Raw genomic sequence first — 24,106 nt, 5'->3', positions numbered from 1 at the left:
TAGAGGACAACTGGGAAAGAAACAGCGGAGTGGTATCGAGTGTTGTAGCCGGACAGGTGCAGAGGTCGATACTTAGGAGATTATATGAGCTGATATTTTAGCCAAATGTGTCCAGAGCAGTCAGACATTATTTCCAGGCCTGTCTGGAGATACAACAACCACTGCTTGGTAAACTACCTGCCACGAAAATGAACAATACAAATATTATTGACAAAAATACTATAATATGCAATAAATAAATATGTTGTATTACATGTACTCTGGGTTATATAATCAGATTCCAAAAATACTTGTAATTAGAGTATATAACATTTTGAAGTCTGATAATCGGATTATATACATTTTTATGGACTACATGATTAAACATTATTAACAATGGCAGTAAATTATTCAGAATTTTAGTTTTTTTCTTTATTATTATTTGCAATTTCCTCTCTAAATGAACATAGCATTTACACAGTTTTGGGAAGCAAAACCTGCTGTAATGTAACGTTTAACGCATTTCATGATGTTAGTAAAGAATTCTTATTTTTTAATAACCCCATTGAAGTCTACATGATACGAGTTCAAAAATAATCTAAAAAGGTCAAAAGTAATATAAAAGTACTTAAAAGTGGTTAGACTACATTAACAGATTATGTTACTAACTACACTTTATCATATATTTTGTAAACAGTCCTGGACTACTTTGACTACTTGTCAAATTGTAAAATAAATAAATAAATAAAAAAATCCCTAAAATAATTTATAAATTTATAAAGGTCATTGAAGACTCGAGAATAAATTACATTTTTAAAAATTTAAATAGAAAAGTTACTTTAAATTGTAATATTTTAATATATTTGTTATTTTACTGTATTTTGAAAGAAATAAAGCATAAAACTTTCAAAAAGTTTATATATATATATATATATATATATATATATATATATATATATATATATATATATATATAAATAATTTTTCTTTTTTATTATCATTTTTTTTTCAATTGGCATAAAATATCAGCTTTCCCATACATTAAAAATAATCAAAGTCAAATAATTAAATGAAGAAAATTAAAGCAAATAGAATAGAAGTACACTGTGATATTCCATTGCATTAGCAAGATTTCAAATCAAAAAACAAGCGGACACAATCTTGATCACAACACATTTTAATAAGAACTTTTATTGTTTTGTGTCTTACACAAATCACTGGTACAGTGATGGCAGATAAAGGTAAAACGTAGAGGCGCTGAATGTAGCTGTTAGGAAAGAGCAAACAGTAACGAACAATGCATGGCTGCAGTGAGTCATATTCAGCACTGTTACATTCAATGATTCAACAGTATTCAGTTCTGGGGAGTTCAGATGAGTTGACTGAGTTTATTTGACTAGAGAGGATCTTTGATGGAGCTAATACCCGAGGGCTCTCCAAAACGATCATCCTTTCAACATCTCAACTCAGACTCAGAGGGACGGAGTTTCACACAGAATAAAGACTTCTGGGCCTGCTGTGAGACTCAGGAGTTTCTTTAATGACTCATTTATTGCCGAAGTGAAAACTTGGAAAATGTCAATTAGCAAGTAATTAGATGACAACAAACTTGGAAATGACTTGATAGGTGCATTAAAACAAACCGTTCTCCATTATCGAGCCTACATCGCATCTAACCAGAATATCCACAGTAATGGGGACATAAATTGCAAATTCTTAGCAAAATGTTTCGTTTTAAATTTCAATGATCCACATAGACACAAATCAGTCTATGAGTTTACAGACAACAGAGGGATGCGTCAAATAAATATAGAATCTATTTACACACACAGAGCACTGATTTGTGTACAAGTTACCTGAGCGAATTCAGGGATTTTTATATTGTTATTCTTCCCTGACGGAAACTTTTACGACAATAGAAAGAGGTCGTATCTTCCCTCTCCAAGGTACACAACCTTTGGTGTCTTTTTAGCTCCAAGATGATTCATTTTAGGGCTGATCGCAGTTATCTAGCGAGTATGGATACGGCAGGGGACTGCGTTTGCTCTACAGAGCCACAGATGCCTCGTCCTGAGGCATGCGGCTCTTCTTGCAGGTGAGGGCCAGCAGCAGCAGCATGGGCAGGTGCCAAAGACTACAGAAAAACAGCTTCCGGGCGTTCTGCCTGTCGCCACAGCGATAGAACCTGAAAGCCAGGTAGCTGATGTAAAGGTTAATGGGCAGAGAAACTAAGGGGAACGTCCAGGTGGTGACGTCCAGCACGGGGCCCAAGGCTGAGAGGCCAATCAGGCCCACGCTGTGGCGGAGGGCCACACGTTTACAAAGGTCAGGATGGGTGACGGACATCATTCGGTACCCGCCGCGTGAATAGTCCTCCCTTAGATTCCAGCTTAGTGCATTAAAGTGAGGAAACTGCCAGGAGAACAGGAAACCTCCCAGTAAGAGTGCTCCTGGAGAGACAGAGAGAGGAAGAGAAGAAGTGAATACACAAACAAGATCTCCCAGATCATTTAAACACCATCGGAAGTGCATGTGTGCAAGCAGGAAATGAGAGTGTGCAGAGTCACTACGACAGAACACTTGAAAAGACGTCCCAGTTCCTTCACATCCTGCTGTGGAGGAAACAAACACTATTCTCCCGCGTTCAGAAGCTGGAGAAGTGGAAAGGTGACACCGCACAAACAGTGGCCCGTGCAGGGGTAGCAGAGCGTGACGCAGCGCTGCCTTTGTGTGTGAGATCTTAGAAACACAAATCCTCTGGGAAACACTGCACAGGGCAACATGACCGAGACCTCAAACACTCGGGTCATCTTTTTATGCTTTGTGTGTTCTTGAACTTACTTTGAGAAAACAGTCCAGTTGACACCAGAGTCTACAAATATAAGATCAGTGCACTCAGTATACTCAATATAATTCTGTCCGAGTTAAAACACTTTTTATTCTGTTTGGTGTCACCAAGTGAAGTAATTCCAATAAATAAACAAGCACATTTATTCAATTAATTGAAAAAAACGAACTTGAGTTTAAAAAAGGGAAATGATTAACATACCATGTAAAGTAGGGCCATATGATTAACACGATGCAGAACAATTAATAAAAATGAGATGTATTGTGTATAACAGCATGTCAAAGAAAACTGGCTTATCCAGGTGAAAAAATCAAATGTACAGCTGTACATTCATTTGATTACATTAAGAAAATTACATCAGCTAAAACTAGGGTCAGATACACACAGAGTCAAAGATCTTCACTACAACAACATGCCAAAATAAAAGATTGGTTGATTAAAGATAAGCTTTTTTACATTATATAAAATATAAGCAATGTTATATATGTTATTCAAAAGTAATATTAACAATAATAATCATAACAGATAATTATCTTTAAATATCATGAAATAATCACAAAGATGTAACTTTGTAAAATGTAACTGTAAACTGTTATTAAACAGCACTTCGTTTGCACAGAAATGAAAGGAATTTGATTATCACCACTGATTACTGTATCACAAAACAGAATTCAGAAAAATCTGAAATTAATGAATTCAATTTATTAGATATCATTTCCAATCATTAAAATTTAAGGACATTTTTTTTAACAGAATCCAAAAAAAAAAAAAAACTTTAATTGAAAAACAGAATTCATAGGGAGGGAGGGGTAGAATTGAATTTGGCCATAATAAAACTGATTTTATTGGGCCCTTATGCAATTAGGATTGTTGGCAAGTTCTCCGGTTGATTAACAAGCTAAAACGATTTTTCTTAACTTTAAACTGACCCCTCTTTAGCACTTCCACAAAATATATTAAAGATGCAGTTTCTCAGAAAGTTCTACTAAATCTACGATATAAAATAAATTAAACATTGAGTAAAGTTATAGCTGTTTCGATCTACTTCATGTTGTGACCTCACTCTAGATGGGGTCGTAACAATATTTAGGTTTGCACATCCTAATAAACAGATGCTTTGGAAGGGCACTGAAACAACTACTATAAAAAAACAGATGCAAGCGCAGGGGAAAAACTTGTAAATATGCAAACGAACACTTCAGTCTTTCGCTCCTGATCTCATGGTTGCCACAACAGCACACTTTTAATAGTTTGCAAAAAAGGCCAAAGACCCTGCTTTCTTCCACAACCACTTAATCTTAGACGGGAGACGTCCTCGGAAAAAAACACAGGATGCTGGGGGTATATGTAACTACAACACTCATAAGTGGACAGTGACCTCAGGTCTGAGAGAAGAGTCTGTAAAAGGCAACAGTGCCATGTGGAGCACGCACATCAAGCTTCACTTCTCTGAACTGGGAGATAAACCTTGATAGCACTGGAACAATCACAAAGAGGGCTTTTAAGACTAAAGACACATATCGGTGTGAGCCTGATAGGGAATTCCTGTTGAAACACTAACTTTTAGCTCTCTGGCAACAGAGAAGATATCACATGATAAGGTATATAATAATACTGGTAATATCATCCATGCCCACAGTGCCACATATGATGCTATGAGAAGAACCTCTAAAGCTCTAGAGGTTAAAAAAAAAAATGTCTATGAGAATTGATGAATGTGGACCTTTTAAGCAAACCTTTCATTTTTAGATGAATTATTTGAACAGGAGTAAATATGTTTTATCAAAGTCATTTTGCTGGAACTGTAGTCAATAATGTGCTCGTAAGAGGAGTTTGTACCTGGATCGAGAGAGCCAGTGGCTGCTGTCCAGCCCATTACAGGTGGGATGGCGCCCACCACGGCACCCACCCAGGTGTTGGTGATGCTGAGGCGTTTCAGGGGAGTGTAGCAGCAGGTGTAGAGGAAGATGTTCAGGGCGCCCAGGAAGCCAGTCAGGGCATTTGCACCCAGGGTCAACAGGGTCACACCTGGGATCCCACACGCCAGAGCGAATGACACGGCATGCAGAGGACTGAGAGAAACACAGAACAACAAAAACATGATTCCTGTGTGCAGCTTAAAGGGATCATACTTATAGGGTTACTGAGGCCATTGTGTCAAATACAGTCAATTCAATTTTTCAGAACAAAACAGACTTGTTTTAGAAAAATAGAATTTGATCGGATTTAAATTAGGCCTCCTTCTTGTTGAATATCTTGCTTTGCTTAAAAATATGGCAGATTACAAAGTAAAATGGCTATTGGACAGCACATCTAGTCGACTGTTAATGTTGATGTCAGCAAGTTTCAGTACAATTTTGGTTTCCTGAAGAGTACACTGAACTCTTATTTCAAAAGACAAAGAAATGGTTTTATTCTTAATTCTTTAAAACAAACCAGCATGCACTGGCCCAGAACACATACATAACGCTGGCTTACAAATCTGAAACCACCACCAAATGCGACAAACTTCTAAATCAAACCAAGAAATTCTGTGCAACACATTGTGATGCATGAAAGACACGAGTGGTCCGAAAGAAAAGCAGGGATAAAGCGCATACATAACATTAGTTTCTGAGATAAGCTTTAGTGTGGTTTTTTGAGTCACATCAAAACAAAGGCTTGTGGGTCTCTGCTATAGATTAAACTCTCCTGGCCACAGACGCTATTCTCTGTGCTCCATTGGACAACCACTTCCTCTAAGGTTTATTAAAAGCAGTCAGTTGCAATCCTGCAGAGGCGTCTGGTTCAAATTCACAGCTAACTGCTCCATAAATTAGAGAGGATTGAGACGGAGACCAAAGCGGAGAGGAAAAGAGGGCACATTTTCCGCCCAACAGCAGGAGATTCCATTTTAATGTTCTTATCATTGTTATGGCTGTTTTATGTGGTGGAGGGGTTTAGAGTCTATATGAGTCCCATAAGTTAACGGGTGAGATGAGTTGTTAGAGGGATAAGGCTGAATAACTTTAGGAGCAAAGCCACTGGCATTTCCTTCACTACATGAATAAATGGGCTATTCTAATTTTCAAGTTTATTCATTATTGAATTTATCTAGGGTTACTAAGGTTTTGTTCATCTGATGGAGCATATAAAAAAAGCACTCTGAGTTGATCATTCAGATCTATCTGACGTCATGGTCTCATGCGGCAGATTTTCCCAGGAATCCAAAAAAGAATCCCAAATGAAGCTAAAATCAGTCTTCGTGGGAAATAAATTGGTTACATAGAATAGTTTACTTACACTGACATTATCAAGATATTCCCATGCATATATGTCTTAATGTAATTAATTGTACCACTACTATTAATAAGAACTTTCTTAAAAAAAAAAAAAAAAAAAAATTGAAATTAAATGAAAAAATTTTTCATTAGCTTCCTTTATTTACCAGAAAATAAATGAAATACCCAAAACAGCATTTCTGGAAAAATAAATAAATGAATAAATTGTAAAATAAAATCAGTTAATTAGAGATAACTTGTTTATCAATAATAATTCATTAATAATAATAATAATAATAATAATAATAATAATAATAATAATAATAATAATAATAAGGGCCTAAAAAATTTTTTTTTATTAAACTTTTAATAAATTGCAGTTAAATTGTGTAAGTTTTATGATTTCAATTAACTAGACATGCTTTTTGATTAATAAAACCTAATCATTAAAAATGTAATCATTAAAAAAGACTCTAGAAACAATACAATGGGGGGTTGGGGGAATCCAGAAAAGTGTAAATGGAAAAATAAAAATAATTTTAGATAATAAAATATATATATATAATGGAATTTGGGGAAAACTAAATTTATTCCATAGGGTGTCTGTGCCTTCATTTTAAATAAATGCTTTTCTTTTCAATTTTCTATCAAATAATCCAAAAACATATTTCATTGTTTCCACAAAATATTAAAAAAATATGGCATCAATATATTAAAATATTAAAATATATATTTTAAAATATATAAAATAGATTTTAAATTGTAATTGTAAACTTTTTATAGTATTTTTTTTTTATATTTCACCATAATTTCTACAGAAAAAATATAAGAAGCCATTGGATAAATAAACATGTACACAGCGATCTTGAGAAAGAAAGGTTTCACAGCTGAGAGATGCTCTCATGCTCATCTCTGTCTTCAGACTTACATCATAAGAATGTGATAATCACACACACACACACACACAAACATCAAAGAGGACCGCGTCATCTCAAGTCTACATAATAGCATACTGACAGACACACAAATGCATGTTCAGGCATAAACAGGTTGCGCTAGGACACATCTAATGTGTGTAATGACATGTTTTGTTAGTTGACTCTACTGTTAGCATGTTGTGCATTTGTGTACGGGTCTAGAGTGTCTGCAACGGTGTCAGGTGAAGATATGTAGTTACGACACTGATGCATTCCTCCTGTCATTGACAGTCTGGATAAGCAATTTATCTGTTGGGAGTGACAGAACTGGAATGCATATGATAGCTGCCAAATCACATTCGTCTGCTTTCATATAAACACTGCTCTTTAATCCACCTGCACAGACCTCCTACAGCGCGGCTGAATTAGTGCCGTGCTACTGCAAGCTTAAAAAACACAGTAATTAAACCGCTCTGGGGGATGTTTCCAGAAGTCTGAAATACCGCTCCATTTATCTGCTCACCTCTTTATCTTTTGCTCCGAAACGGTTTTAGAAAACGTGCTGGGATTTAGGCTGTGAGGAATGTTGTGTGTTTGAAAGGGAGTTAATTGCACAGCCATACATTTTCCAAATGAAGATAACGTGTGACATGACAATGGCCAGCAAACATCGATCACACAAGAACAGCTTTAAAAAAAAAAAAAAGAAAGAAAAAATAAGTGTGCATGCATTCCCACTTGATTTCCTATATTCCCTTTCACTACTCAGACTGTCACTACCGTAAATAATCGCAGGGCAAAAAAAAATAAATTATATATATATATATATATATATATATATATATATATATATTTTAGTCAGGTCTTTTTTCCGCTCACTGTAGTTTATTGTTGCAGGTTAATAAATTTATTCAATATTTAAAAATACATAAATATACTAAGCAATTTATTTAGTGTTTCTGTAGCTCAATTGGTAGAGCATTTTGCTATCAAGCGCAAGGTTGGGGGTTCGATTCCCCGGGAAGTCGGTAAGTCACTTTGGATAAAAGTGTCTGCTAAAAGCATAAATTTATTTACATTTATAAATTTATTGTGACTTAAAACAAACAATCTAATCTGCCTGTAAAATTACACAACTATTTTTGTTTCAATTTTGCTGACAAAGACTTTTTTTTTTTTTAATTCAACAAATATTCGAAATTCAAAGCTTTTCAGTTTGATACTGAACTGTTGGCCGACTACTTTTCCCAATTTAAAATAAAAGGACACTAGTGTGTAGAATAAGCTGGAATGGGTCAACATAGCTGACAGTGATTTTACGAAACGTACACTCTTATGTACTCTGGATCATCGTTGCTCATGATGTCTTCGTTTGTGAATGTGTGTTTGATACACACAACAGGATAAGCCTGGGTGTTTGGATTACTGTGACTGCTTGAGTCATTTCTTAAACTCTCACGTCAACAGATCTGCCCCTTTTGTTGTTGGAAGGTGACCCTCGAGGGAGTGAGAGAGGGCAGGGGTCCCGTTCAGCTAAATTCCCCTAACACACCCAGTTAGCAAAAAGTAATGGCTGTCAAATGTGTGGTGGTGTTAGGTATGGTATTGCACTCAAACACCTATGAAAAGATGCCAGAGATGGATCCAGAATACTTCTTGACTGTTTAAATCATCTATTTTACACAGAGCTCTAGTGTGGGTGTTCCAGATTCCGTGCTATGGTGCTTATTTGGGTAATGTGGGATTGAGCCCAGTCTGCAACATTACTCAGAGTGCTGATGATGCATTTTTGTACTTAAAGGAGTAGTCCACTTCCAAAATGAAAATGTCCTGTTAATTTACTCACCCCCATATCATACAAGATCTTTCTTTCTTCAGTCATAAAGAAATTAAGTTATTTTTTTAGGAAAACATTTCAGGAATTTTCTCCATATGATGGACTTCTGTGGTGGCCAACGTCAGTGCAGCTTCGGACGGCTCTACATGATCCCAGCTGAGGAATCAGGGTCTAGTGAAACGATTGGTCATTTTCTAAAAAAATTAAGAAAAATACAATTTATATATTTTTTTAACCACGAATGCTCACCTTGCAAAAGCTCTGTGATGAGCATGCATGTTTTCACGCATTGTGTAATCATGTTGGAAAAGCAACGCATGGTTAGTTTCAGTTCAGGGCATTTTATTGTTCAGTCAAACAGTCAGTCAGTTTATATGCCTATGTGATTATGTAATGTGTGAGGTCAAGCTAGTGCAAGATGACCTTTTGTACTTAAAAATTATATAAATTTTTATTTTTCTTAGGACGAAAATGACAGATCGTTTCGCTAGATAAGACCCTTATTCCTCAGCTGGGATCACATAGAACCCTTTGAAGCTGGATTAAAACTGCAATTTTGAAGTCCACTATATGGAGGAAAGTCCTGGAATGTTTTCCTCAAAAACCTCCATTTCATTTTGACTGAAGAGAGAAAGACATGAACATCTTGGATGACACGGGGTCCGTAAATAATCAGGAAATGTTCATTCTGGAAGTGAACTACTATAATTTTCATGACATCCAGGTTATGTGACTCTGGTGTAGCCTACATTTTGTTGACACTTATGGCAATTGTATTCAGGCTTCAAAATGTATTAATGCTGCACACACACAAGATTATCAATATTATAAAACATAAAAATCAAACTTTTGTTGGTCAAAGATTTTATGCCTTGCAAGAATTCAAAAGCTGGCGGGAAATCATTTTGGGTTTTTGTCATTGAAACATTGAAAGTCATTATATTCCTGCTCTTTTAACCCAATATGAAAAAAACTGCATGCTAGTCTAACAGCTTTGCATGCTAACACCCTTTCTTATAAGTCACAACTGTAAATGCCTTCACTTTAAAGCTTCTAAAGCTAAAACACAAATTACTCCACTTCACTACTAATCAACTAGTCTGTTGGCGGAAGAGCATCCTGACCCATCCTCTGTCAGCAGTGGAGTGAGATGGGAAGAACAGAGAGAGGCACACCTACACACACCTGGATCAGGTTACGCTGGACAGGTGCGTGAGCGGCTGGACAGCACTACAGATATTAGACAATGGCATAAAGTTTCTGATACTGGCAGGCTCGGCTACACACAAACACCGGGCTACTTGAGAACAATGTAGAGAGTAAACGCTGTACATAATGAGGCTAAGGAAAACATTTTTATTCTGCAATGACTAATTTACACAGATCTAGGATGCGTTTCAAAACCAAGTGAGTTGTCTACCTAGACAACATTTTTGGACAAGTATACAAGATATGTTTTTTATGATATATAATAATATATACACATATATTTATGATATAAGTATGTGTGAATCTACATGGGATGCTCAAAAATGTAGTCTAGGTTAGATGCTGGCTAGGTTTTTAAACAGAGCCCAAAAGAGAGATACAGGTTTTGAAGGACCTTACCTGATTTGTCCTCGAACCAGAGGTCGGTTTTTGGTACGATTCATATTCGAGTCAAAGGGCACCTCAAAGTACTGTGGGGAGAAAAAAAAAAAAATATGAAAACGAAGGCACATTAATAACCAAAAAAACAAAAAACAAAAAAAACAATGGTAATTGTGCATATCCCTCTCTTTTCCAATCTAGAACCTTTCCAGTCTCAAATCAAATATTATTTCAATCTAATAATAGACAGAACCCAATTGTTTGGTTATATTTTTCACATGAATATTTTGGTGTTATGGTGAAAGTTACTGTGGAATTATGAGAACACACACTTGATCATTTCTTTTTTAAATCAATCCAAACTCAGAATCACTTCAAATATATAAATTATGCAACACATCACAGTCCAATACAGAAGGCGAAAAGAAAAAAGTTGAATTAAAACATGATCTCACGTTTTTGAATCATAACACACTAAAGAATGAATCACAATATTACATTTTGACTCAAATATTCATAATATTGAATACATTTTGACTTAAGTATTACATAACATTACACTTTGTGAACTGTTATGCACATTTTCCAATGGTTATTTGATTAATAGAAAGTTAAAGAGCATTTATTTGAAATAGAAATCTCTTGACAAAATTGTCTTCACTGATCAAATTAAAGCATCCTTGCTAAATAAAAGTAATAATAAATTTTGTTTTTAAAGTATAGCAAGAAAAAGCAATTATACTACAAGTATTAGCACAGCTAATGATTGTTTTCACTTTTTTTTCTTTGTAGCATGCAAAAAAACATCAAAGATGGACTCAGTTTCTCAGTTATTTGCTCTGAAACATCTGCTGAAGTTATCCAATAAATGCATGAAATTCAACCCCGTAAATGGATGGATATAAATGCATGTGTTAGAGACCGAAAGATAGGGGTTGCTTAGGTGCAACGGGGACGATTAAGGTAAAAAAAAAGTTTTTGTGTTTTATGGCCTTCTGCTGGGGAGTCTGCACAAACCTCACCTCGGGGAATCTACAGTGTGAGACTAAAACACAAACACATGGGGCATTTAAAGCCAGGAACCGGTTATTCAGTCTGTGAGAGACAGCACATGCACCTAATGAAGGAAACAGATAGCTCACTTTTCAGCTGAAGAATTTCAGGATCCATTTCTCCTAAAATATGACCTCCATAAAATAACTAATAAACAGATAATCCATTTCTCTTTTCCTCTCTTAATTTACTGTCCGTTTGACATCGGCGCTTAAAAATGCTCTTGTGGTAGGTAATACATTTCACACAGACTACATTTATATTTTGCTAGATACCTCCGAGAACGGGACCATCCCACTGCGAAGGGGAACCGGGGGGGAATACACATTATCTGTGACGGTGCGTGTCTGTTTGGCCTTTCTAAGAGTCCCCTCGAGTTTAAAGGAGACGACCGCTAGTGCTATTTGCTAACAAATGATAACATCCATCAATTACATGATCCTTCCCAGCATGCTCTTTTACATAAGGATAAGGACAAAAAAAAAAAAAAATGAAGAAACATTTAGACTAATGCACAACAAATGGACAGGACAATAAAACATCTCAAGGAGGTTATAAAAAAAAAAACGCTCTCTGACAAACGTGTCTAAAAGCTGTCATGGGAGATTGATGCTTTTTCATTTAGTTTCAGCTATTTTTGGCAGCGTTTTCAAACTCGGACCAATGTCATCCGAAGTGATAAAGTAGCCTGATACAGTGCAGAGGAAGTTGAAGCCCAAAGTGTGTTGTATAAAGTTGAGTGGAGGGTCTGCTGAGTCTCAAATTTATTCTCTGGGCCATCAGTGTTATTGCACTCGAGATCCTGGACGGGGCAGGGCACAGATGTGGCCGGAGCTGAGGCCCCTGCAGTTTTTGGGCCGAGGTGTTAATTCTATTTCCTGGGTCAGGAAGCGCGTCAGAGGGTCACCGCGAAGAGAGAACCGGAGCGAATTTCTGGTGCTTGAATAGTCTCTGAAGTATTAGCCGGATGCTAACATGACCATTCCAGAGTGTATCTTGGCTACAACTGCACATTTTAGACCTGGGAGATTTCAAAAGCCTTGTTAACCTGCAAAAGGACAAAGTTTACATTAAAAGACTCCCAATAGTAAATATAAATATGGTCTTGGAGCAAGAATACGAATACGTAGACTGACAAAACTGTATTTTGCGCCACACTAAGAAAGTTTTGAGTGTTCTCATGATGGTTTTTTGTGCCTGTCTGAACCAGTTAGTTCTTGGGCATTGTCTTATTTCACAGTTCATCTTTATACAGTTTTTTTCTCTCGTATATCATCTGGTCCATATCAACACCCCCAGACTCCTGACAATTCTTTTTCTGCGTTTATTGCTGGTGAAGATCGCGTTTGTAAAAACGGAAAGAATGTGAAAGCGTAAATGAACAAGAAGTGGGTGCATGAGATTACAGGCTGTCAAATCTGCATATCTAAAGTCCTGTATAATCAGATTCTTTGTTTCTTCTGTGAATCTGCGCTTATCAGAATGTGTTAACAATTCAACGATGAAAAGGCTCTATATTGTTATCATATTGAAGAGGGGAAAAAAGACAGTATGACTAGATCTTACTGACATAGAAAACTAGAAAAGCGCATAGACACTATATGCATGCACAAAAAAAATAAAAGTTAAAACAATTGGGGTTGGTAAGAAGTTGTGACATCTTTAAAAGAAGTCTCAAGGCTGCACTTGTATGTTAAAAATATATAGGAAAAACAGTAATTTTGTGAATAATTATTACAATTCAAAATAAAAACAAATTCTAGTTCAATATGCTTTAAAATACAATTTACTCCTGTTATTGCAAAGCCGAATTTTCAGCCATTACACCAGTGTTCAGGGTCACATGATCATTAAAGAAAACATTCTAATATGCTGATTTGGTGCTCAAGAAACATTATTCTTATGTTGAAACCCGTTGAGCCACTTAATATGTTTTCAAATGAATAGAAACCATAAAAGGACACTTTCTTTTGCAACATTTTAAATGTCTTTTACTGTCACTTTTGATCAATTTAATGCATCCTTTATAAAAAATATTAAATAGCTTTAAAAAAAATAAAACCCTACTGAAAAGTAATATACATATGGGTAAAAAACTAAATAAATGCAAATTAAAATAGTGCAAAACTAAGATTAAAGGTACAGTAGGACATCTTGGAAAATGCTAACTTTATCCTGATAGCGAAGGTCCCACCCTCCCTGCAATCGCCTTCCAACGCCACACCCCCTGAATGCATATACACTCACAGACCAGAACACCAGAGATAACATTACTACATCAGTGGTTCCCAATTCCTAAACTTAAACTTAAAACAGATTTCCCACTGCTCAGGGAGGAGGGAGCAATGAACACTGTGTAGGGATCACATCGATCGGAACACAGTTCATGCAAATAGCTCACTTCTAACAAGCTGGTTATCTGAATGGGGTGTGTTGAATAAGTGAAACATACAAAATATGCAGAGTGGGACTGGAATCGGGAACCGCTGGGCTACATCATGTGTCATTCACTGGTGAGAAAACTTTAAAAGTACTACAACACCAGGAAGGAAGACCATGCTGTTTGTCTGCAATTCTAGCTCTGTCTGCACAGCATGCGTGAACGCGCTGATGGCGTATCCTGTCTGGTGAACAGAGGTATGCAGATTAAAATTAAACGCTCGGACCTAGCGTTTTGATTGGACGTACATTTCTTGGTCCTACGCCTTCCACAGAATATATACATACATGTAAACACGTTTAACTTAACTTAATGATTGCTTAAAATGATTGCTATAGGGATGTGAAGAGACTTTCAACCAGCATAACAAAAGTTTCTGAAGACAATCACCTATTGCACCTTTCAGTTAAAAAAAATATATTAATAAATAATAAAAGTGTGTGAGTGATCATTTGCAGTGTCAGTATGGAGCAGACAGACGGCCAAGGAGAGCAACCAATCAATGATTCTTTGGACAAGAGGTCCATCAGAGAGGTCAAAGAAGTGGGTATCAGAAGCCAGCGAACTTCTGTCAAAAGAATGAAGTCTGAACCATTATTTCTGACTATGTGATCAGAGGCCTGAACATGACAGAGGCTGCTCGAATCCGAAAAAGCCTTCGAGCAACAGGACATTTATGTACAGTATAGACAGTATCAAAGAAACCCTTTGAGTGTTCATCTTGCACGGATTCATAAAATATCTTTCTTTTCTGCCGTCAACATAAAAGTATGTCCAAACCATTCACTAGTCAAAATATTGAGTCTTTGCTGCTAGCAAAGTTCCACTACATTTTGTGTGCGTATCAAGAAACCTCTAACTTTAATCCTCATTCCGTTCTTATCGACACCACAGAGTCTCAGTTTATTTATAAAATGCTAGATCAGCACAAGAGTGATACTGCTAAGTTCACTGTACTTGCAGTGACAGGGCTCTGGGTTCACTCACAGTGAAAATCACTGTGACTGCAGCAGCATGACGGGACAAAGTGACAGGCACAGCAAACAAACGCTGCCTGGACTATGAGACCATACTAACACTGATGAGAAAATAACTGTAACACTGACAGTGTTTACTGAAGATAAGTGCATCCGAGGGCAAATGCACTTACATAAACACGCAAACAAACACACAAAATTCAGGCTAAATATTCTCACGGAGAGAAACACACGTGCATGGAGTCTGTGTAAATAGACATTTACAACACAGCTGCAAGTATATGAGAAAGACATCGGCGTCGATCAGTAGAAATGGGTTAAAGCAAACACCACCTGCTCAAATACCTACTCAGAAACTTTTTTCTTCCACCTCTGCAAACAAAAAGCACAATCCAAATTCTCAATCAGCGCTGCGCACATTGTAAGTACATGCATTTTAGTGACAATTCCTCATGCTGTCAAAGTCCAGGTGCAGAACCAGAGTTCAGGAGTTGAAGAGGTATAATACTCCATCGATTTAACAAAATTACCTGCCAAATTTCTAAAGAACAGCAGCAGAAACTATCAGCTGCGAATCATCTCAAGCACTTATGAAAGACAAATTCCTCTTTAGTGACAGCGGCCGCTGAATCACTGCGGTTCAAGTTCAATCTGAGCTACGTGAGTTTTGCTGGAACCCTGCGCTGCAGACCTGCAGAAACGGTTTGCCAGATTGCTATGCTCACCATGTAGCAATTATATGAAAAAGCCTGCACTACGGTTATGCTTTAAAAGTGCACGACTGGATCACGCTCCACTGAATCACAATTATAAATGTATATATGAATGTGATGAATCATGAATGTATATACGAACATGTACTTCCCCATTTTGTGAAAATCAGTGAAGGAGAAAAAAGTTGGTTGGCAAATAAACAATCTCAATAAGAAAGTATTCTTCTGTACTGTGATTTGTGAATACACTTATATGACAAGACAGCTGCACAGACTTAGTTGCATTTTACCTCACTGACATATCTGAAGAAACAATGTAAACTAATGAAACCTGCACACAGGCATGTTCATGATGCTCCAAAACCAAAAAAAAAAAAACTGACATAACCCGGTATGGTGCTGATAGATTGTGCATCCCCATTTTTGGAATAGTGTGCACTATAAATCATCAGAATAAGACAAATAGCATCTATTAATAAAGTAAATATGACCCGTAGTAATAAAAAAAATGACTTCAAATTTAGCCAACCAACCAAAAAAGTTGCTGGATGTACATATCCTGATTGAATGGAGTTCCATTTAGATTCAGATACTTCAGAGTCCATTTAGTCTAGGTTCATTCTGAGCACTATTTAATATCCCTTCTCCCTGCTATCTCCATACAAAGTTATGATGCAGGTCCTTCTGCCCCAGCCTGGTATCCAAGCTGTGATCATTTGGCCTCTCCAGCTTGGAGCAATGCAAGTATCCTGGCAGTAAGTCAGCTGGCACAGCGACAGGCTTGATTAATGGCCCGTGCAAAACCGTCCACATGCTAATCAGCCAATTACGGATCTTCTGCTCTACACCAATGCTGCCTCAGTGCAAATCAATGTATTTAGTTCTTTTGCCAGCGGGCACCAGAGAAGATAGTGAGGCTGGGAATGCTTAGGTTGCTGTCCTGACGTAGTAAGGATAAAATAGCATATGGAAATCTGTGCATCATCAGTTTAACCAAACTAAGACTTACATTTTGGTCTTGTTAGCCAGACACACCCAGGAAAAGACAAAGGCGCCATGATCTTCCTCCTTTTTCCAAGGCATCTTGGTTTGGTTCCAGCACTACCATTTGCAGATGTTTTTGCAACGGTTGTTCCAGTTATTACGACAACATTAAAAGGTATTTCATGGCGTTGACATAAGATGGATGAGCGCTGTCTAGGTCGGCTGGGAGTTGAAGCCGGTGGTTTGAGAAGCCGAGAACCTCCTGTGGGAAAGACGAGCTAGTTCATCATCTTTGGCCCGATGTCAGTTCACATAACCTAGATCATCACTAAGGTAAGCCTGTTGTTTGCCATCGTGATCCCACACCACAGCGCCTCCTGTCCCTATATTTTCATTGAAAGAGTCCAAATAGCTGACAGTACTGGTTGCGGCGAAGTAAAACAACTGTGATGGATTGAAAATTAAAGAGTTTCATTATTGGTCATGTATTTTGTGTTACAACAAAAACAACAAGACCTCCTCGAAAAAAAAAAAATGAGGCAATTATAAGTTAATCAAGTCATTCACAAGCAAGCCAAAACAAGCCTTACTTCAAAAGATCTGGCACATATGGAACAATCAAAATAATAACCGGTATAAAAATTTTAGTGATTCGGTGATTTGAGCAGAGTTACACCATGTACTTCGGTCATGATGTTAAACGAAGGAACTTCTCTAAAGTAACAGCCATGCGTAGGCATGTTTATGAAAAGAGCGCTCTACTAAGAACCCTCATTAATCATGCCCCTGATTATCAAAGCTCATTTTAAGTCTCTGGCAAACGAAACAAAGACACATTTGAGTCACAATTATTTTAGCTGAGGACGTAAACATACTCAGTGTGCCAAAAGGCCTTGTTTCGCTTTGATAGGATGGGCTAGCCATAAGTCTGTTTTACCTGTGACACATTGGTTAAGATTAAATGTTGACATTCCCAGATTACTATTAAGCCCATGAACTGTTTGTGAAACGGGGTCATTTAGTATTAGCGTTTGCGAGGATGTCAAGTAAGCATGCGTTTATGCAAGAACGCATGAGTGTGTGTTTAGATTATATCTGGGAGCCTCCAGCTGTGTGTGACAGCACAAGCCTCATGAGAAAAGCAGTCTTGTGCAAAGGTCCGTCCCTTAAATGCTCATGTACATGCTCAAGTGTTTACATACAGACCTACAGTTTATATCTTCCCTGAGGTTGAACTCCATTCTCTACCAACCCAATTCCCTTGTGTTGAATTGGTCGCCATCAACATCTTGTGGTGAAAATGCACTTTTCTTCCAAACATTTTTGCCAACGGATGTCTACGTTTACTTCCCGAGAGGCTGGCTCACATCAAATGGACACGGTTTGCTTGAACTTTTAACATTCCACCTCGAAAATAAGTGGACAAAGATGTGACATAAGACTAAACATTCATCATTAAGCCACCTCACAAATGGAGATCTTTAAGAAGTTGTTTTCTTATCAAAACTTTCATGTCAGCACCCTCTCCATCTACATGATCCATGAAGCAAGCATGTCAGATTTTGAGCAGAAGTGTTTTTTGTGTGAAAAATATTCAGGCATAACGTGCAAAGCTTACACACATTCCTAGTGCTATTTCACCTATAGAAACCCTTTTAATGTCTAATCTGCCTGTTCTTCTTTTTTTTATTCTTTATCAGAAGTTTACGGTAAGCGTTTAGACATGTCTGGACATGGGTCAGAAGATCTATTTTTTCTTTTTGTGAAACCACAGGCTGCCGTTAACACCAAGACCCCAAACGGTGCTTGCATTCCATAATTAGGACTCCTTTTCACATCTCTTCACTGCCTGCAAGCTGTGGGTAGGACACCAGGAAGGGTAGATGAAGGATTGAGTTGACAAGCAAGAAGTTCTATTGATTAGAACGGAAATAGAATTTTGAAATTCTAAAAGAAGGAAGAAATAAAAGGTATCCAATGAGGATGTGCAGAAAAAAAAAATTATGGTTAAAACCAACAAGTGGCTGATATAAAAAAAAAAAAAAAAAACACCAATAAAAAAAATAAAACAAAGGTTTTAAATTCTAAAAGTGTATATATATATATATATATATATATATATATATATATATATATATATATATATATATATATATATATATATATATATATATATATACACATACATACACACATTTAAATTAGCAATGCCAAACTTGTATGTTGCATGAATATTTAATGCAACTAATGTTTCAGTTTCATTTTCTCTCGACAAGAAGTGTCACAGAATGTCTTTACAACCAAATCAAACTGGAACTTTTCTGACAGGTGCTCCAACTTCACTTCAGAGCCAGGCGCTAGTAGTCCATGTGCTTTCATTATATGCCCAAAGACACCGGCGTGCACTATACCCTGTATCTTTTCATATCAAAGCGGAAATAAACTATGTGCATGCAATGTTGTGTAAAAGAGAGTTGAGAGAAAATATGATGCGTGTCAGATCTGCATCATGTTCAGCAGCAGTAGTTCTTAAAGAAATAGCAGCCAAAAACCTAGCTGCTGTGACGTCTTGTTATATCGGAGAAAGAAAGAAAAAAAAAGAGGAAATCAAAAACTTTTATAGCTTTAAGGATTCATTCATATTTAATTTAGAATTTAGAGTTTGATAGATTAAAATGGCATCAACCCAATTATTAGGCGGGATTAATCGTGTTCAATTTCAGAAAATGAAGTGATAAGTTATTTTTTTTTTATCAATTGACAGCACTAAAATGAACTTTCCAAATTATAAAAACTATCCAAGATACTCAGTACATTGAATTTAAGGTTTACACTATGATTTGCAGGGATAGTTTGACAGCTGAGCCATTCCAATCTCACTTAATGCATGTAGACATGGAAAGACGACAAGAACACATTGAAGACCAAATAATGAGAAAAGAACATATGTATTCTGTCAAAACTGGTCTGCACAAAAGTAAATATCCAAGAAACTGGAGGTCTAAGCATTGGAAGATTGTCTGAAGGGCTCTAGCTTAACATACTTGGATTTGATCACCATCCTCTCCAGCATTAAAGTTGGTAATTACAAAGCAGACACTAATTGTGGTTTTTCAAACCCATATGACAGGGTGCCGAGCAGCAGCATCCATGGAAACCAAGCCTGTTATTAGCCCGAAGGCTTCTGACAGATGGGGTATGGATTGAGTTAAAGATGCAAGTCTTGTTTTAATGGGGGCCTTAGATTAACCCCTTTATAAAAAAAAATAAAAAAGGGGAGCTCATCTCTTCTGACCAATTCCGAAACCATCAAGGAGCCACTGGAGAAGAGTTTGAATTATTCATGCCTGAAGAACAGTGCCATCCAAGCTAACAGATGGAAGCAGGATGGTGTTGAAGAGCTTGACTACGTGCAAAGAATTTCTGTCAACCTCTGTCCACTCTTGCTTCATGCCTTCGGCCCCCGAGACCCTTTCGCTCTTCTTCTTGTCCCCTAGTCAGGCTTGTCGAAAGCAATGTCAGGCTGTTAGCTCTGCTGTCAGGTCCTCTGAGTAAGTCGTCAACCATCTGTCGCCATTAAAAAAAGCAAAATGCTTCCTGTCAGAGTCAAAGCAGATTAGCGAGGACGACAGAATGATGCTTCGCTATGGAACGATGAAAGGCAACGAAACCAGCTATAGGACAGTGTACAGTACGAATAGCAATAGTCAGTTGGTGTTTGATAGAAAAACAGCTGCCAGAAGCTTCGTGGCATCATGTACAGCAACAATGGATTCAAATCGGATATGCTCAACACTCCCACACGTTCTGAGGTTAGCCACCTTTGACGCAAATTTTGGGACTCAATTGATAGGTTTTAGTGGTTAGCGACAGGAATTCATGCTCCATAAACCTCTAAAGCTCAACCACACACAGGATATGGCCAATCAGCAAATCATAAGCAGAACAGGCATCATAATCACACAGAGTCAGGCCCCAAAAGAGACCTCTTCCGATGGTTAGCCAGTCGATGCACCCTAGAAATCTGATTTATTTCTTGATTCCAGTCTTGTAGCACTTGCATTTCCTGTAATCTGATGTAATGACGTGATATTCATCAAACAGGCTTTTTTCTAAGTGCACCCATGCCATGAAATCAATGAGGAACATGTTGAAGAAATGCCAGTGGGAAGATTCAGGAGATGTAAAGAAAAAAAGAACAGCACGGCCGATCCCCTAGATGGATGGAGAAACAGAAATCGCTTTCATCACCTGCCTGTAATGAGAGCAGTGTCCTGAAACTAACGGCAGCTGGCTGTTTAGTGCTTTTTGTGTTCCCTGGATTAAGTGAAACAACAGATAAAAGACAGAAACCCCTTCAAAACGAGCAAATAAAAGAAATGGCTCGACACTCTAAAGCCTCTCGGCATTGTAAAGAAGAAAGCGGTGGAAGGATTTCAAAGAATTGAACTCAAAGAAACAGTTGCCAAATGAATTCATAGATGTAAAACATGAAAAAGAAAAATATGGTAAAAAGATGTTAAGTTCATAAGTGCCATAAATCTGAATAAGAGGCAAAAAGATGATAAATACAAGAACACTGCTTTAACTTCGAATGAAAAACAGGACACTGAAAATGCAACTGCCAATGTATCACACTAAAGTGGGTGAATACATCTGCATTTGACAGGGAACTGGAAAAACCTCCACCAAACTCTGTAAATTAAAGTCGACCCTGCTCACTGTCATTCTTTGATCAAGAATCTTCATGAAGACATGCATGCAAAGATCACAGGAAGGAATTAGCACATGCACAAGGTTAGCTAAGAGCTGAAAAATAAAGCAGGAGGTGAGAACATATTCCTTTCAAATTTCTAGATAATAGAACAGTCAAGTTATATGCACAGCCCACAAAGAACCGATCTGAATTTGATAATAATAGGGAAAAAAAGGTTTCTTTTAAAGATATTTTTTTTTTTTTTTTTTTTTTTTTACAAAGGAGAAAGAGATGGAATAATAGCACAAATATGGTGGCTGTAGGAACAAAACAATAAACTTCCTTAAAATAGTCTTTTTTTATAGCAACATCACACATAAAACACACATTTGCTGAACCAGCCTGAAAAACCTAATATTTATAACACGATTGACAATTTGACATTTTAAATATGATATTTTAACATATTCAAGACTTCAGACTTCAAAATCAGCAGTCTTGATAATCTCTTTAAAAACAATGAGTACATATCTTTCAAGCGGAGCAGTAAATACCTAGCTATCTGCGTGTGTGACATATTTTCTCGTTTCTATTAAAAAGCCTTTTTACTTAGCTAATAAAAGTTTAGAATGGCATGTGAAAAACAGACATTGACTCAGAGCTTGTCTGAAATCACAAAGTATCACCACAAATTCGGGCCCACAGGTGAGTCATGCGCTAAAAACACAGTCTTCCAATGGCTTCTTCCGCTTAAAAAAAAAAAAAAAAAATCACTACCACACCTTTTAAACCACTTACACAGACAGTAATCAACAATTATACCACTCAAGTCAGTCAACAAATCACCTGCACAAAAACCAAAGTGAGCTTTAAGATCGGATGTCAAGCTGATGAGGGAGACTGATTCATACAGGTGGTTTTTGATCAGTTCAAACCCTAAGAATGCGCATTTGCAAACTCTTAAAATAGGTTAAATATATTCACAGGATTAAAAGAATGCTGGATAATTCAATGGTTTGGCACCGAAGAGAGAGAGAAAAAAAAAAGATGATTAGAAGGAACAGCTACTCCTTTATGTTCAGAGCAACTATTAGTTAAAAAGCTTGCTTTTGTAAAAACATGCAAAATAACAAACCAGCAACTTAAATTGACAACAAAGTGTGCAATTATTACTAAACGCAAGTTGAGTGCCACCTTGGACTTCAAGAACAGAACCATTTTAAATAGCTCATCACAAAACCGTTCGACAAAGTAAGTTTTGCTAATGGAGCAAGGTGCAATCTCAACAATATAACTCTGAAGATTCCTAAGCGTACTTATGATTTTGTGGCATAGGTAACAAACTCTTGAGTTAAAATTAGCATTCAACACAAGCTTGTGAGTTCGGTGCTAACAAGGCTGCTTTTGTTAATTAGTTACGCATCTCAGTACTAAACAAAGTGTTCCTATTGCTGTTGGCTGATACCTTCATTCAAAGCAAAGAAAAGTAGACTTAGTAAACACCTAGTTTTAAGCAGCTAACATTGGATAACTCCTTTGAAATGGGTAGAAATTTCTAAATTGATCTCTCACACCACTACTCAACACTAGCATACTGAAATCATCTAAATACTCCTGTGAGGTAAACAAGAAAATGGATGCTAAGATAATGCATTATTTCTCAAATGACAGACGTCACTAGCCTTAATTTCAATTTCCTCCTATTTTTCGCTGCCCACTATTACATTCAATTACAGTGTTGTTTAGGTGCTCGGACCAGCATACGGGCTACAAATGAAATGTCTCCTTTTTTAAATAATTTCGTTCTAAGAAAGAACATTGGGACCAAATGGAAATCACTAAAATAGCACAGTCTGGAAAAGTCAACAATAATTGGCGAAAGTCAGAGCCAGTCTGCAGATTTTGGGCTGTCTTGAGTCGATGTATTTCAGCATCAGAATTCCACCAAGAGCATATCAAAAATGTTTGTGTATGTTGCATTAAGAACAGCTTCAAAGTCTGATAGCATGCAATCCTCAGTTGTTTAATGCATGATACAGAGTTTTTCTCTGTAGCCATTTCCAAAGTCAGCAAGCGTATGATTCCTACACTTTTACAAATCTGTTTGGAAGTGGTGAAGTTTAATCCAGCCTTGAAATGTTATTACGGCATACAGGATTCATGAACTTTAACCTCAAAAGTGCATAACACAAAATTCTAATTGATCTAAGATGGCCAAAGCTCTCCTTAGTATGAATTGCATGATCCTAATGGACAGAATTTCCCAAGGAATCAGATCTGCCTCTGCATTTGTGGTATTCCTAGTCAGCAGAGACTGCCTTAATGTGGGAGTTTCCCCACCAATTTACTAAAAATCCACTGAATGCTGATTAATTGGTCAACAAAGACCATGCAATAGCAGCAGCGCCATGTCTAGACCTGTAACCTCTGCTAACATGAACCGCATGCCAAACTCTTCTCTTGTGTTGATGTGTACTCTCCGCAGAGGATTGTGGTAAATAAAAGGATGATAAAGTGATGAGAGCGGGGTGAGACATCTTGCATGCAAGGGTGCCAGCGCTTTGTGAAAACCCCTTTGATCAAACGTGCAGACGATGTATGGCTGCACCTGAAGGAGTGAATCCACTGGGGAAGGTTTGTTGTCTTCCCTTTGTCAAGGTCCCGTCTGGTTTTGACTCTACCTGTGTGGCTGGTGACATGTGAAGCCAATGAAGCCTCACAGACATGCAAACAAGTCGCACATGGGTGAATGCCTAAACCACAAACACAAGGACCACGAGAAAAGACAAACCACAATAGCACCAGCGGACCC

The 24,106-nt window shown here is 37.2% G+C and overlaps 1 protein-coding gene across 1 annotated transcript in view; it reads right to left on the bottom strand.

Moving 5' to 3' along the window:
* Positions 1-1,140: 1,140 nt before the first annotated feature.
* Positions 1,141-24,106, bottom strand: part of LOC113078282 (protoheme IX farnesyltransferase, mitochondrial-like) — a 36,786-nt gene continuing 13,820 nt past the window's right edge. The window contains exons 5-7 of the mRNA XM_026250608.1: positions 10,450-10,520; positions 4,667-4,899; positions 1,141-2,429 (exon numbers count right to left, since the gene is read on the bottom strand). Coding sequence (XP_026106393.1) covers positions 2,026-2,429; positions 4,667-4,899; positions 10,450-10,520 — 708 coding nt within the window. The 3' untranslated portion in view covers positions 1,141-2,025. The remainder of the gene's footprint in view (positions 2,430-4,666; positions 4,900-10,449; positions 10,521-24,106) is intronic.

This window comes from Carassius auratus, unplaced genomic scaffold (assembly GCF_003368295.1).
Source record: "Carassius auratus strain Wakin unplaced genomic scaffold, ASM336829v1 scaf_tig00025094, whole genome shotgun sequence".
Taxonomy (NCBI): Eukaryota; Metazoa; Chordata; class Actinopteri; order Cypriniformes; family Cyprinidae; genus Carassius; species Carassius auratus.
Note: the sequence above shows the minus strand (reverse complement) of the source record. Positions and strands in the feature narration are given on the sequence as shown.